The sequence below is a fragment of the Mustela nivalis genome (genome assembly GCF_964662115.1).
Source record: "Mustela nivalis genome assembly, chromosome: 13".
NCBI lineage: Eukaryota > Metazoa > Chordata > Mammalia > Carnivora > Mustelidae > Mustela > Mustela nivalis.
The window spans coordinates 80,942,074-80,957,265 of NC_139032.1; the positions used below are offsets into that span (position 1 = coordinate 80,942,074).

The 15,192-nt window shown below is 44.0% G+C and overlaps 1 protein-coding gene across 1 annotated transcript; it reads right to left on the reverse strand.

Moving 5' to 3' along the window:
• Positions 1-1,495: 1,495 nt before the first annotated feature.
• Positions 1,496-15,164, reverse strand: NDUFA8 (NADH:ubiquinone oxidoreductase subunit A8). The gene is made up of 4 exons (XM_082696516.1): positions 14,950-15,164; positions 8,567-8,730; positions 5,330-5,495; positions 1,496-1,814 (listed from the first exon to the last, which is right to left on the reverse strand). Exons 1-4 carry the CDS (start codon positions 14,998-15,000, stop codon positions 1,677-1,679), a joined length of 519 nt encoding a protein of 172 aa, XP_082552642.1. The 5' UTR covers positions 15,001-15,164; the 3' UTR covers positions 1,496-1,676.
• Positions 15,165-15,192: the final 28 nt, after the last annotated feature.

A 15,192-nucleotide genomic window follows, 5' to 3' on the forward strand; every position in this document is an offset into this window, starting at 1 on the left:
GCAACACATAGCTTGGTGTCACATAAATGCAAATCCATGAGCATGCTTGTACCTTCCCCACCCCAGGGGTGGCTTCCAACTACTTGGCCACCAACAGGTTAATAGAGGTTGCCTTAGCTGTTTTTAAAATTTAAGAATCTGGGGTGCCTGGGTGGCTCAGAGGGTTGAGCCTCTGCCTTTGGCTTCGGTCATGACCTCAGGGTCCTGGGATCGAGCCCCGCATCAGGCTCTCTGCTTGGTGAGGAGCCTGCTTCCCCCCTACTTCTCCCTGCCTTTTTGCCTACTTGTGTCTGTCAAATAAATAAATAAAATCTAAAAAAAAAAATAATAAATTTATAAATTTTACTTTATATAAATATTTATTTATAAATAAAATAAAATAAAATTTAAGACTCTGTTCTTTTTCTACATTAATTTCAAGAATGAGGCAAAGGCAGCCGGCCAGGAACTTTTGCAGAACAGATGAGAGTGAGGTTCCCCCAAAGTGCTCCCAACTGTGGGGTAGGACTAGGGTGGGGGAGGGGTCAGGCCGATCACACAGGGCTTTGTCTTTGAGCTGTGCTGACACTTTGGGCAACAGGCCCTGTACCTCCTCCAATGCCTCCCAGGACTCTCTCCGCCTAGGATCTCTGGAGTGGGAGTCAGAAAGGCCTTTGGAAAGACTTATAGGACAACTCTGCTTTTCAGAGTGCCACAAAAGGAAATCAAAGCCCAGGGAGTTGCCACGGACTTACGCAGGGCCATGTACAACTCAAGGCCACGGGCAGAAGGGTGTAGAGCGACCCAGTCAGATGTAGAGGAAAGAGCCTGGTAGTGAAAAAGGAACTGAATGAAAGGGAAAATAAGGACATAATAGCGCTTTGAACCAGAGCTTTATAAATACTTGTGGCTTTAACCTGCCCAGGAGGTAGATAAGCATGTTGCCTTTAGTTTGTCCTCAAATTCAACCTCTCACAAGAGGTTAAGGAACACACCCAAGGTTGGAATTGACACTCAGACCTCCCGACTTCCTGGCTTTGGAGCTGGGAGTTCAGCCTCCACCTCCCTTGTCTATCAGGAAAAACATCTGGGTTATAATGCTTGAGGATGGGATATCAAGGGGAAGTGGTGGAAGTTGGGTTCTTTAAGAAACTTTGAGCAAGACTGCCTAAAACCCAGCCAGGAGGCCCCTCCCATGGCCTGAGTCACAAGGCGCAAACATTTCTTCACTTCTCCTATCCTGGACACTTCCCTTGTATGACCTTCAGGAAAAGCTATTTGTCTGAGATGTTCGATGAGGAGAGGTAAGACTAAAAAATGCGTGAATGCAGACAGGTAAGAGGGCCTTTCCCTTACACAATCATCTCTGCCTCGTCGAATGTGGCTCCCCAGCCACACTGGTGAATGCCTACTTAAAGCGAAGAGAGAGAAACAGGCAGGACCACAAGAAGAACAAGCTAAGGGAAGTCATCTTTAAAGGCCAAAAGGTTATATAAAACATAATAAAATACAACTGTTTCCTTTAAAATTTTTAATGGCCAGGAAATGGTATAGAATATCTGCCAAGTCACATAAATTAACTTTTTTGTTAAGTTTGTGATCCCGGAAAGAACACTCTATCGGTCGATGCAAACTGCATGGGAATTTCACCAGTGGTTGTCTGGGCATGTGACTGAGTGTGGGCCATGGAGCTATCTTTACATGGTCCAGAAAAAAACACGGCTGCCATGTTTGGCAGGCTTCAGCTCCCCTTCAGTCTCAGGGCTGGGCTCTGGTCTTGCTCTTGAGTGATAGGGATTCTCCGGTAAAGGTCGATCTGTTTTCACTTTGGTGACCTGTGAAGGGCAAAGAGGACAGAAGCAAGGCTGAGGTCAGGTGGAACAGTCGGAGACCAAGAACGCACTTCCCAGCATTTCCTCTCTGGTCCTGCTGTCCCAACTAACCCTCTTCTTTCAAGCCCTAGCAAACCATATTTAGACTCATTTGACCTTTGAATGAACATTTAAGAAAGCCTTCTCTGGGGTGTTCCATGTGGTAGAAGTTTCAGAAACGGTAGGGAACAAGACACACACTGTCCTCGAGGGAGCCAGACAAGAAAATCAACTAAGACTTCCTAAACAAATTATCACAACTGAGACAGGAACTGAATGCTGGCACTTAGGACTCAGGATTTAGAGCAAGGACTGTGCACATGTAACCAGGCTAGAGGATTTCAGAGGAGGTAACCTTGAGCGTCATCTTAAAGGATGCCCAGGAGCAAGGCAGAAAGATTAGCAGGAGGAAAACATTCCAGGTAACCAGTATGTGTGTACACAGAGAGGCGTATCTTCAGAATGGTAAAGCAAAGGCTGCATGAATAGTGGTGGGAAAAGAGGCACCTCCGCCAAGCGCCCACTGCAAACGACACTGAGCACCTTATTCAATTTCATTCTCAAACTCCCATGAGATCATCTCACAGAGGTTCCCTGGGGCCACCTGCCTAACAGTGGGAAAACTAGTCCTCAAAGCCAGATCTGCCTACTCCAAAGCTTGTGCTTTTAAATAACATTTTAAATAACATACTACACTGGTTGACAAGGGCCTGACAGTGAAGGGTACCGGATGATGTGCTAAGTGTTTGAATTTGACCCCCGTGGTAACAACAGGTGCATGGAAGCAGGGAAGCAGTTCAAGCACATGTGCAGGCTGGAAGGTACGGAAGCTAGATCAGAGCGGGACCAGAACTGGGAGAGCCAAGCCAACAGGCCTGGCAGCTCGCTGGACCACTACACGATGGGAACAGGAGAGACGGAAGGTGGGCACATCCACATCAGCCCTGATGGTCACAAAATCTCCATCAGAAACCCACCGGCAATTGTTCTCACTTTAAAGATGAGAAAGCACACAGAGAAATGGAAAGACACGGCAACAGTTATTAACAATGTTGTTCTGTAGAGGTCTGATCTTCAAGCCACTCCCTATGATATGACTGAGGAGTCTTCCCATCTGCACAAATTCAAAAACCATTTACTGTGAATGGAGCTTTCAGGAACACAATAGCACAATTATTACTATAACCACACTGTGAAACATTATCTGTAGTTCACAGGTGAGGACCAGCGAGGCTAACCTGCCCGTGATCAAGATACACACTCCATGTCAGAGTTGGAGCAGGGACCCAAGCCTTCTGTCTACAGGTCCAAAGTAGCTGTTTGCTTGTTTTTTAGAATAGTGTTCTCTTCTCTCCACCACAGAGATCACTAATGGTTCCTTATTGCTTGACAGAGCTCCTCCAAACGCCTCCACCTGGCATGTGAAGCTCCTTTCAGGAATGCAAGATATGTATGAAATAAATCTAGAAACATGTTTCTTAAATTTAAAGTAATAACAGACCCCTTAAAAGGACAGATTATTGTGGCAAGAACAAGAAAACAACTGAAAGAGAAAAGGAGCAGAAGCATGTGGTCAAACTAACTGCTAGGTATACAACCTTGGGCAGCCTACCCAATGCTCAATTTCCCATCTCTCAATGGGGCTACTGGCTGACAGTGCGATTAGGATACTACACAGTCAGGTGCCTGATGCTTTGCAGGTGCTCCGTAAGTTATTGTCAATGTTAGCCTTCCCAGGATGGTGGAATTATGGGGGAGAGAGAGCAACTGGTTAGGAAGGTTGGAAACTTCAAACGACACTGATCTCAAAGCTGAGGGCAGACGAGTAAGTAGAAACTGGCCAGCGGCACAGAGGGGAGAAAGGCAAGCCGGTGGAAGCAGAATGCGGAAGTGAATACAGCTGAAAAGTTAGGCTTTATCCAGCTGGTCATGACATTTCTAAAAAAAGATTACTGGATTCTGATTTTAAGTGACTAAAACTGATAATCCTCTTAAAGAAAAAAGCTTTTGAAAACAAGACAGTATTTTATAGGCTTTTAAAAACATTAACATAGGGGCGCCTGGGTGGCTCAGTGGATTAAGCCGCTGCCTTCGGCTCAGGTCATGATCTCAGGGTCCTGGGATCGGGTCCCGCATCGAGCTCTCTGCTCAGCGGGGAGCTTGCTTCCCTCTCTCTCTCTCTCTCTGGCTGCCTCTCTGTCTACTTGTGATTTCTCTCTGTCAAATAAATAAATCTTTAAAAAAAAAAAACATTAACATAAATGTTCAGGGATCAATATGCTTTCTTAACAGCATGATTTGTTAATTCTACTTTGATTAGAGACAGAAATGAGAAAAGGTTGTTTTCATTGGTAAATGTGTAGGTCCCACCACCTTCCAACAGAGTTATCCACAATTTAAAGTGATTTGCGCAGGGCAGCAAAAGAAGGTATCTGAAGATAATCAATCTGGACAAAAGCAAAACAAAGTTGCTAAACCACTCATCTACTTATGACACCAAGCTTAAGACCCAACTACCCACAGATACTGTACATAACGGGAAGGGAACAAGGGCGAACTGTGGACCTATGCACCAGGCGTTAGGCTGGAAGTTCACAAAAGCTCTCGAGCTTAATCCTCACAGAAAACTAGGGATGAGTACTGGTCCTATTTCGGAGATGTGGTAGGACAGGAAACAGCAATTTGCTCAGGATCCCACAGTGACTCAGTAGTACTATCTTCCTCCATTCAAACTTGAGTTTTCCCTGCCGTCCTGCACCTATCTGTCCCAGAGGTAATGGAGGACGATGAGGCTCAAGAAGCAGGAGTAGGTCAGGGGCACCTGGGTGGTGCAGTTGGTTAAGTGTCTGACTCTTAATTTCGGCTCAGGTCATGATCTCAGCGTCATGAGATCAAACCCTGTGTGAGAATCGTGAGATTCTCTTCTCCCTCTGCTCCACACCCCACCCCCCCTCTCAAAAACAAAACAAAACAGCAGCAGCAGGGTAAGTCAGATCACACAGGCTCTTGTAAGCTAGAATACTGCAAGCAAGGGCAAGCCCCCAAAAAGTTTTAAAAAGAAAAGTGATATTTATTTTCTATACAGATCATGTGAAGATGTAATGATAGCCTAAATTCTTCAATTTCAGGAGATACAAGGTCTTCTAAAATCTGAACAGGACCACCCTCCCCTCCCCGATATTCGCACAGCCTAAGTTAAGAACTCCTGTTCCAGATGTGGGGACAGTGAGAGGACTCAAAAAAATCATCCAGGAAATGCTTACCTATAGGAGCTGATGATTTTTTATAAAGGGAGAAGGGGACATGAAGAAAAAAGACACCGAGGTTTCTGATGTTTCAAGAGATGGTGGTGTCATGACTGAGATAGGAAATACACAACAGAGTAGGAAAACGTGCTTTTTAAACTACAGGGATACACTTAAAAATCTCAGGTACTGATAAATCTGGCCTGTGGAATCCGGCAGGAGGAGACTTTTCACCTTGGACAGCTCTCCCAGGTCAGGCCGCACCCATCCCAGCTTGTCCAGCACACACTCGTCAAACTTGGCCTGCTGTTTGCGGCAGCGACGAAATAGCTGCAGGCCGGAGTAGTCAATGCAGGTCCAATAGTCTGTAAAAGGCTCCGCACAGTGAAGCTTTATCTGCCTGGAAAAGAGGACTAGGTTAGGGATAGCTCCTTGCAAAATAATGAAAAACAGAAAAGTAGGGAAAAAGTAAGCACCGACCTCAAAAGCACCGCCTTGCTTTCTGAAAGGTAGGAGAACAGATGCTCTTACCTCACTTACAGACAATCTGGAGATCCTCAGATTGAGAACCAATAAGTAGAAAAAGATTTCTGAGGAAGAAGACCTCATTTATTTATGCAGCAAAACTATATGAGTTGAAATGTGAAGACTGTGGTCTGAGGCAATATATTTTACACAGAACACTCCTCACTTAGGGTCTACGTGTTCTTTCCTTTAGATCCTATTCTAAAGATGATCAGTTTAGCAAACTTGGAAGAGGCAGCATAATCTGAGACAGGCATGCTGACAGAAGGCAGTGGTGACAGACAATGGCAAAGGAAGAGACAGAATTGTAAAAGACAAACCAACAAGCGGAAGATCCTGAGGTCATCAGTGCAGAGGCAAACCACCTTACACTCCTCACAGTTCAGAGCCCTCGCTCTAGTAATGCACTGAACAGAAACAGATTAATCTGTCATTTAAAAAGTTAAATTACATTTGGTGGTCTCTGTTAAGAAGCAAGGCAGCATGTAATTCATTTAGTGACCACCAAAAATGGTTGAAGAAAAGGTAACTTTTGTGTATAAGAGAGAAGCTTCAATTATTTTGCAAAACTCCCTTCTCTTACCATTCAGCCTTGCTGGTAATCCAATAAATGCCAATTCAAAGAAGAATAAAATACCATTATTTTAAGTTAAAGCCTTACATGAGGCACTGGAAGAAATGCACAGCACTCTCCTTCCCCTAATGGAATCATGACTAGAAAGTGCTAGCTTGCCGTACTCTAAGCATCTAGCTACACTCAACACGGGAATCTTACTTCACACAGCTCAGGAAGAACCTCAGAGATGGGATGGAGGAAATACACAGTGAAAAAGCTGCTTTCCATTCTTGCTGGGTTTCCCTCCTAGGAAGCAACCAATGTACCCAGCTTCTTACATACCTTTCCAGGAATTCTAGTGTAACCTGGGGGTGGCGGGGTGTGCACAGGAAAGAAGGAAGACCAGCAAAGCCATATGGAGCTCTTCTGAACGGCCCCTAGCCTCACTGAACAGGATGCCCACAGTACACAAAACCGCACCCCTCTCCATTGAGAATCAGGCTGGTAGCAGGCTACTGTTTCCAATGCCAGTTTTTTAATTCCTCCAGCACGGGACAGCAGAAGAGCTGCTAGCATTACTGGAGTACTCAGTCTCTTCCGGACCCTGCTACCTGGTACCCACACCCAACTATTACCTCCTAATGCCTACAAAGAGCGACTTCCGCATGGAGGCCTCTCATGGAGGCAGGTGGGCACCTCGGGAGCTTGTGAAATCCAAACCCTGTCCACTTAAAAGTACTACCTCTAGGCCAAAGCAGAAATTGTTTTCCAAAGTTCTCTTAGAAAACTTTAAAAAGTAAACACGTAAACTAGTTAGCAATCAAACCAATGCAGATTCAAGCAAGAATAAATATCATTTTGTACCTATCAAATACTTAAATAATACACAATGCCAGTAAGGTAGAAAAAGATACCTTACTGAAGGCAGCATAAAGTGACCCAACTTTTAAGAAAATGACAACTATAGTCCAAGAGCCATAAATAATATTCAAAGCCTTTTTATAGCATAATCTCACTACTGAGAAATTTATGCCACAGAATTAATTAAAAAGAGAAAAAGAGCTACAAAAAAGTAATCACTGAAGATTTATCTAAAACAATCAAAAACCGGGGGGAAAATGATGTTTAATAACAGGAATTGGTCAGGCAAATTAGGTTTGGTTTACCTGCCGGTGGAATATTATATAGCCATTAAAAAGGATGGTCATAAAGACAATCCAGCAATGGCAAAGAATGCTCCCAACAGTTTCAGGGAAAAATGAATTTTAAGTCATACACTACTATGACTCTAACCACAAAAATATCTTTGCATATGGACAAAGACAGCAGAACCAAGAAAGAAAGAAAGTAGCTATTATGTGAAGGAAATTTGATTTTTCCCTCTCCCGTCATTATAGTGGACATCTGTGGGTTTTGCCTAGCCAGCAGTCAGTCCCCATTCTTCTGTAACATCTTTCTAATTTCCCTTTGGGGAACAATCCCTCCCTATCTCTCAGCAGAGTGGTTTAGCTGAATCTAAGTCTACTCCCCACTTTAGGCCTGACCAAGCACAGCATTTTATCTCCTGAAACACACCTGATTCAAAGATATGCATATGAAATCAAGCAGCCAGGCCAATGAGACTCGGTCCCGGGAGCCCTGCTCAACTGGACAACTGGCACGGCTGGTCTACGTGTACTAGGCAAGCAGCACAGCGGTGTGGAGTGGCTGGTGGCCACTTCTGCTACAGCAAGCAAAGAATCTCTCTGAAAATGAACCTGACAGAGAAAAACATAACTAAGAGACTGGGGGAGGAGAAGCAAGGCAAAAAGATACGAAGTAGTTATGAAATTATGCAAGCCCTTTGATTCCAGCCCTGCCCAATCCCAGTCCTATTCCTGGGCTTTACAGCTACACAAGCCAATTCCCTTCAAGTAGAGTTTCGGTCCCTTTTAAGACAGTCTGTCAAAACATTTCTCTACAATTACAATCTGGATTTTTTTTTTACTTACAGTATCAAGCATAATGGCCTACTTAATACCTTGACTCTGTACCCACTTTTCACTCCACGGTAACTGAGTGTTCTGTAGTAACAGCAATCTAGTGAATTCCTGTTAGCAAGCAGTGAGCTGAGTTGGTATTACGTACTTCTACAAATTTTTCCTAACAATCCTATATAAGATAACATAGTATTCTATAATTTGGAAATTAACATTCACAAATATTAAAGAACACACCAAATAATAAAAACAAATAACAAAAATAACTGCATCACTTACTGTAGGCTTTTTGGGTCTATCGGATTTCAAGGTCTTGCATTTCCTACCAAAACTCTTCCTTCACTTAATGTTCACCGGGATACAGACACCTACATGTTTCAGCCCCGCAGCACTGATGTGAAAGACTGTTACCTGAAGAAGTCCAGAGCACACTTGTTGACGAGCTTGCCTTCCTCTAAACACCGCCGGGGGTCTTTTTCTTCCCAGCGGCAGAGCATGAACTCCTTGTTGGGCTTATCACACTGAACTCCATAGTGATGGGCGGCAGCTTTGAGCACCGAAGAACTGACTTTCACCTGGAGAAAGGACAGCAGGAGACAGACCACAGATCTGTGACCAGGTATCACTTCCTCATCTTCACCTCCTGCCACTCAAAACAGAGGAAATACAGGTAGCACTGGTCTACCTCCACCACGAAAATTAAAGACAGGGGCTCCCATTATAATCTCTTGTGATCTCTGCTGCTTTAGAAATCGCAAGGCTCTTTCACATGCATGATGTTCTATATACCTTCATAGTCATCTCATTAGGTGGACATTACTCTCCCCATTTACGACATAAGCAAACGGCAGCCCTAACAGAACCCTTAGCCCTCTGAAAGCGGAGCTCTGAAGGATGATGGAGGGCCCTACCTCTGGGGAGCCTTGATGAGTCTCCTTTTCAGGAATAAAAGTGATAGAATAGATAAATTTCCCAGAAGACTAAAGAATCACAGAGGACGAGTCTGGAAAGCCTCAGTAAGAGGGCACCTAGTCCGGAAAGCTATTACTAATAATAAAGTACTAAAATTTTTGAATTTTTTACAATTACAGACTATATCCAAGGTAGCCACCCTGTAACTATGTCAGTCTCTCACTTGCCTCCCAGGACACTTTCCTGAGAAAGCGTAGTTATAGCTCACTCACAGGGGACTGCACACAGATCAGGGTCCCTCTCACTGCACCCGCAGCAAGGGTCTGCTGGCCAACTTTGTGCACCGCCTTTTCCTGGGCCCCAGCACAACATCTTCATTACTAGAACTTGGAACATTTGCTGTGTGGGAGGACCACCCTCCTCAGCGTTCCTCCCTTCAAAGTCGCTTCCGTTATTCTTTCCGAAGAACCCCGTTGTCTGATAATTTACATTGGAGCTGCACAAAGTTTAGTCATGTATTATATCAGAGCGAACAAGCATGTTTTCAGTATCGGGTCTCTGTTCAAATTTGATCTCCTCAGAGGATCTTTTTCTACTGACCTCATAAAAGCTATCATCAGTGGTCACCCTGTGTGTGCCCACTAGAATATAAGCTCCAAGAGGGTAGGGATTTTTTTCAACAGAGAGTTGAGACTAAAGATGTCAATTCTCTCTAAATGGAACTATAATTAAATGTCATGTTTACCGTGGCTCACCAAGCACCCAAAATAGTGCCCAGCACAAGTAGCTGGTGAGTGCTCATTGCGTGCCAGGGACGGGGATGCAACACTCACAGAAGAGACAAGACTACATGAATTATGCCTTCTCACCAAAATTAAGTATGTCCCTTCTCTTCTTCAGGTCATTCTTATGCTCTATGGTTAAAATCAGAGCTTCAGTCATATAGGAACCTTGCACATTTCTTGTTTAATTTCAGAGTATTTTAACATTTTTCATACACTTAATAGGATACTTTTTTCTATTAGATTTTCAAATTCGTTACTGCTTGTTTGTACACTGTTATCTCCTCTCTAGCCAGATCTTTCTGAACTCAGCTCTGATACAAAACTAATGACAATTAAGAGGAAAAACTTCCATTTATAAGTAAAAACTACCACCCTTCCTCTCTGATATTTGAATCTTTTTTTTCCTCCTTTTTCCCTATCTTATTGCTTTGACTAAACAGATGAACAGTGATGGCAATAGGCACTCTTGCCTTTTTCTAGACTTTAAACACAGTTTGGTTCAACATCTGTCACTGTTGTCTGGGATACAGTTCTTCGGATATTCCTCAGAAAGGAAGTTTCCTTCTAATCTGAACTAGCTTTGTTTTACTGTCCTTTCTGGAAAGACTGAAAATTTCAGGTTTGTTTTTTTTTTTTTTCATTAATCTGTAAGTATAGAGCACTAACAGATTTTCTAAAACTCTCCCATTATAGATAGAATAAAATCTAGTCTGCCATAGTGTATTACACTGTAAGATATTACTGGATTTGATTTGTAAATATTTACTAAGGATTCTTATGTAAGAATAATGTTATAATTATTTTTATGCTAAAAATTTTATAAATTTGATTTATGCTTTAAAGATTTATTTGTTTTAGAGAGAGAGAGAGAGTGCACATGGAGGGGAGAGTCAGGGAGAGTCTCAAGCAGACTCCCTACTGAGTGCAGAGCCCCACAGGGCTCTATCTCACAACCCTGAGATCATGACCTGAGCTGAAACTGAATCAGATGCTTAACTGAATGTAACACCCAGGTGCCCCTATAATTTTATTTTTTATGAATTTCACATAGCTTAGGTTAAGTTATTAATACAATAAATGGCAAGGAAAGATGAAGAGTAATTCATCTACACACTATAGGAAGAGGAGAACAAAGGACAATGCCTACTAATATTCCACTTGCTATAATTATCAAAGCAAAGACAAACTTATGATAAAAGTAAAGTCTGCATGACAACTCTAATAAATTCGTTTAAAAATCTCTAAGATTTTGTATTACAGTTTTTTATAGTAAGAGCTTATTTAGGTTATTGAGGGGCATACTCTTGTTTGCTGTATTACCTGTAAAGAGCTGAGAGAATAAAAATCAAGACAGGGGCGTATAGGTGGCCTAGTCGATTAGGCACCCAACTCTTGATCTTGGCTCAGGTCATGATCTCAGGATTGTGGGATCGAACCCCATGTCAGGCTCTGCACCAGACGTGGAGCCTGCTTGGCATTCTCTCTTCCTCTCCAACTGCCCCTCCTCTGTGCATACATGCACTCATGCTCCCTCTCTTAAAAAAAAGAAAAAGAAAAATCGGGGAACCTGGGTGGCTCAGGTCATGATCTCAGGGCCCTGGGATCGAGCCCCACATCGGGCTCTCTGCTCATCAGGGAGACTGCTCCCCCCCACCCCCCCGCCTACCTCTCTGCCTACTTGTGGTCTCTTCTCTGTGTCAAATAAATAAATAAAATTTAAAAAACAAAAATCAAGATTCAAATTTTAAAAATTAAGTCAGTTATATTTACTTCCTTGACAAATGCCTTAAAGACTTTTCAAATGCCTTCACAGCTATCATGCCCAAAAAAGTTACTGCATTCTTTGCCTGACTTTCCTACCAATGTAGAGGTCTTTTCCAAAATCCAGGCACACCCATGTTGTTGAGCGTATAAAATACGCTCTGTCACAGGAAAATAAAACACAATAACCACTCACCGAATCTCTTTCCTGGGGAAAGAGATTTGCTCAAGATGACACAGCAGGTCAGTGGCAATTGCAGAACTGGAATTCACAGACCATGACCTTCAGTCAGTCCTGTCTTACATTACCTTCACTGAGAGGGCAAAGGACTTTGGATGCCACCATCTCCCCTCACCTGCTTCTTCACGAAGTCTGATGAGTTCCAACAGAAACAACATCTTTTCACAGCTGCTTACTGTGAATACCCTCTCAAATTCATTCAGCTCCCTTTGTCTCAAAGAACACAGAGTTCCAGCATCTTCCTCATTTACCCTCATGACAGCCCCCCCATACAGCAGGTCTATACAGTCTGCAGGTATGGAAAGGGAGGCAGAAAAAGTCTTACAATCTACATCCAATCTTCCAGTCCGGCTCTCTTCCTTAAACCATGTCTGCACCTCTTTCTACAGTCTTTATCATGCTGTGCCTTCCATTTTACTTAATTTGTGGAAAATGGGGAATAATTGTCCTTATTTGGTAGGATTATTGAGGATTTCAAGGAGTTAACACATATAAAAATATTAAGAACAGTGCCTAGCATATCATAAATATTAGCTATTATTTCTGCTCAAAACTGTCAATGTGTACAAGGAGTTTCCAGCCTAAGCTTCTGAATGCTTCTTCCACAGGGATGTGTTATAACTCCAAAGAAAACAAGGTCCAAAACGTGTTTAATTTGTCTATCAAATCTGCTCCCTCTGGCTTCCTCAGCCCCACTGTCAGGTCACAAATCTGACAGACTCTTCAACCTTTCCTGCCTATGATACCTAAGTCACTGCTGCGTCTGATGACTTCCAGATAAATCTGCTCTTTCATTCTGTGAGCAGTCCCCAATTATGCTGAGGTCATTCATAGCCTCCTCATTATTTCAACAGCCACTAAAACTAATCTTGCTTTTCTTTTCCTCTCTTCAATCCATTCTTCACAGAGCTGCCAGAGGGATCTTCCTAAAAGACAATTCTTATCATACTCCATTAAAACAAATTAGCAACAAAGCCCTGGAAGGACTCAGGCTTAACAGCTGAACAAAGCCTAAACTTTTCACGGGGTATTTAAAGCCTCTGGATCCAGCCTTCTCACCCAAGATGCTTCCACAAAGGGACTTGCTGCTGTCTCAGAACACTGAACTCATGGTCCCCAGAACTCATCAGTGGACCCCTGCATTTTCCCATCTCCTTACCTTCGCTCAGATGTAACCCTCGCTTAAAGCCCATTTCTCCATCTCGGCCTATAAATGCTATTCTTCAAATACCATTTAGCCAAGTCTCACATTATGCCCGAGAAGGGCTTTCTCTCTTCCCTTTACAGCCTCAGAGAAGTATAGAGCTAGCTGGAATCATTTCACTTACAAATAAAATAACTATGTCTGCAAATACTCCAAGTGACTAATCAAGGTAACCAAGCAGTCAGGCCTGGAATTTAGATCCAACTTTAAATCCTGTTCTCTTCTCCTAAACTACGTCTGCTCCTCTTCCATAGCACTTAATCACTTTGTCTTCTATTTTAGTGATATATGTAATTATCTGTATTTCAATTCAACTGTATAAACACTAACAGCAAATTTATTCCAGATACAGAATATTTGCAGAAGTAGAACCTCGGGTGTTTGCTGAATCAAATTAAAGCTCCCATGAAAAATCCAGCAGTCTCAGGCTAACCCAGCTTCACTGTGGGACAAGAAACCAAAGACTGAACACTGGAGGCCACCACTTAATAAATGTCACTTTACTTTAAAGTCCCTGAACGTAGCAAAAAGCCCTTCATCTGCGAAAAACAACAGTTGCCATTCTCACAGGCACCTAAGATGAAGTGAAGTCATGAAAGTAAAACCCTTAACTTCTGGGCTATAACTTCCGGCACATCATTTTTAGTGTTGCCCTCCTTCTCCTTTTATGCAGCCTAGTCTTTCTACTATCCCGGCCTGCCATGACACTCTTCTGCCTTAAAACCTTCCACCTCTCCCCACCACCCTCACTTATAAAATAAGTCTGGCCTTGGAGAAGCTGCTTCCCACTCCTACCAGTCTGAGGTACCTATCTCCAGGCTTAGCAACAACTGAGCTTCCCACAACCCTAGAATCACATCAAAGAGCACCTGTCTCCCAGACACAAAACATCCTGCTAAGCCTTCTCACTCCCTTCAGCTTTTGCCCGTAATACAAGAGTTTAAAAGCATGGGTGTTAAACTCAGACCTGGATTCACAGTCCAGCTCCACCACGTACTAAACCACATGACCTTGGGCGAATGACTTCTACTCCCAAGGCCTGTTTTCTCACCTTTCACAGGAAGAAACCAAGAATACCCTAGATCATAGGCTGCTGGCAGAACGTGATGTATTCATGGATGTAAAGTAATTAAGGGGCATCCTGCCTGACATCTAGACAAGGCGTGGCTGTATTTGCAATAATCTGTATAATACTGTCTTGTCTTCACTTCATAGCACAAATGCCACTGTACTGCAACTGCCTCTTTATGTCTGTCTCCCCGTTAGATTACAAGCTCTGTGAGGGCAGGGACCATACCTCTTATTCTGGTGTGTATGTATACGGCAATTATTCAATGATATCCTCCTAAATAAATGAGTGCCTTAAGTGTCCTATTCCCAAACACCCTCCCAGGGCTGTGTGCAACTCCACTCTCCAGTACCATCTCATCTCCTCTTGCTGCTTCCTCTTCCTAGTTCCACTCCAACACGGTAAGGATGAGGCCACCTGGAAGCGACGGTCTCTCTCTCGCTCGGCTGCGAGCACCCGGGGTTGCATACTCCCTTCGCGGAAAGGGTTAAGTATTCCGTGCCATTAAAGTAAGTAAAGTGGCCCTGGCTGGTGCTTAAGAAAAAGTACCACTATTATTCACGTCAATGACAAGCACATCGTTGGGGGTCACGGTGGGTTTGGAAAGGAAAGCGCTACAGAGCCACTGCATGATGGGCTTGGGGTGAGGCGATTCCCGGAGGTGAGGAGGGGGCGTCCGGGAAGCGACCTGTGTTTGTGTTGGGGGGGCACTGCGTGGGGGAAGCCGGGGCCCACAGTCTAGTGAGACGAAGCAGGCTTGGGCCCAGGCCCGAAAAGCTGCAGCCCTATGCCCCGCTCGCCTGGCTTCCGAACGAGCCTCACCTCCTGCACTTTCAGATCCTCCAGAGTAGGCAGCTCCACTATCCCCGGCATGATGGCGGCAGCCCCAAACCCGAGGAGGCGCCCGCAGCCGCGTCGCCCCCGTCTCCTTGAATTCCCCTTTCGACCGCCAAGGGCCACCTCACGCCTGCGCCTGCGCAGCCGGCCACGCAGGCGCACTGCTCTGCCCAACCGCGAGCCACAGAGCGTGCGCAGTGTCTGGAAGGTCGGCAGGCGCTGGGGGCG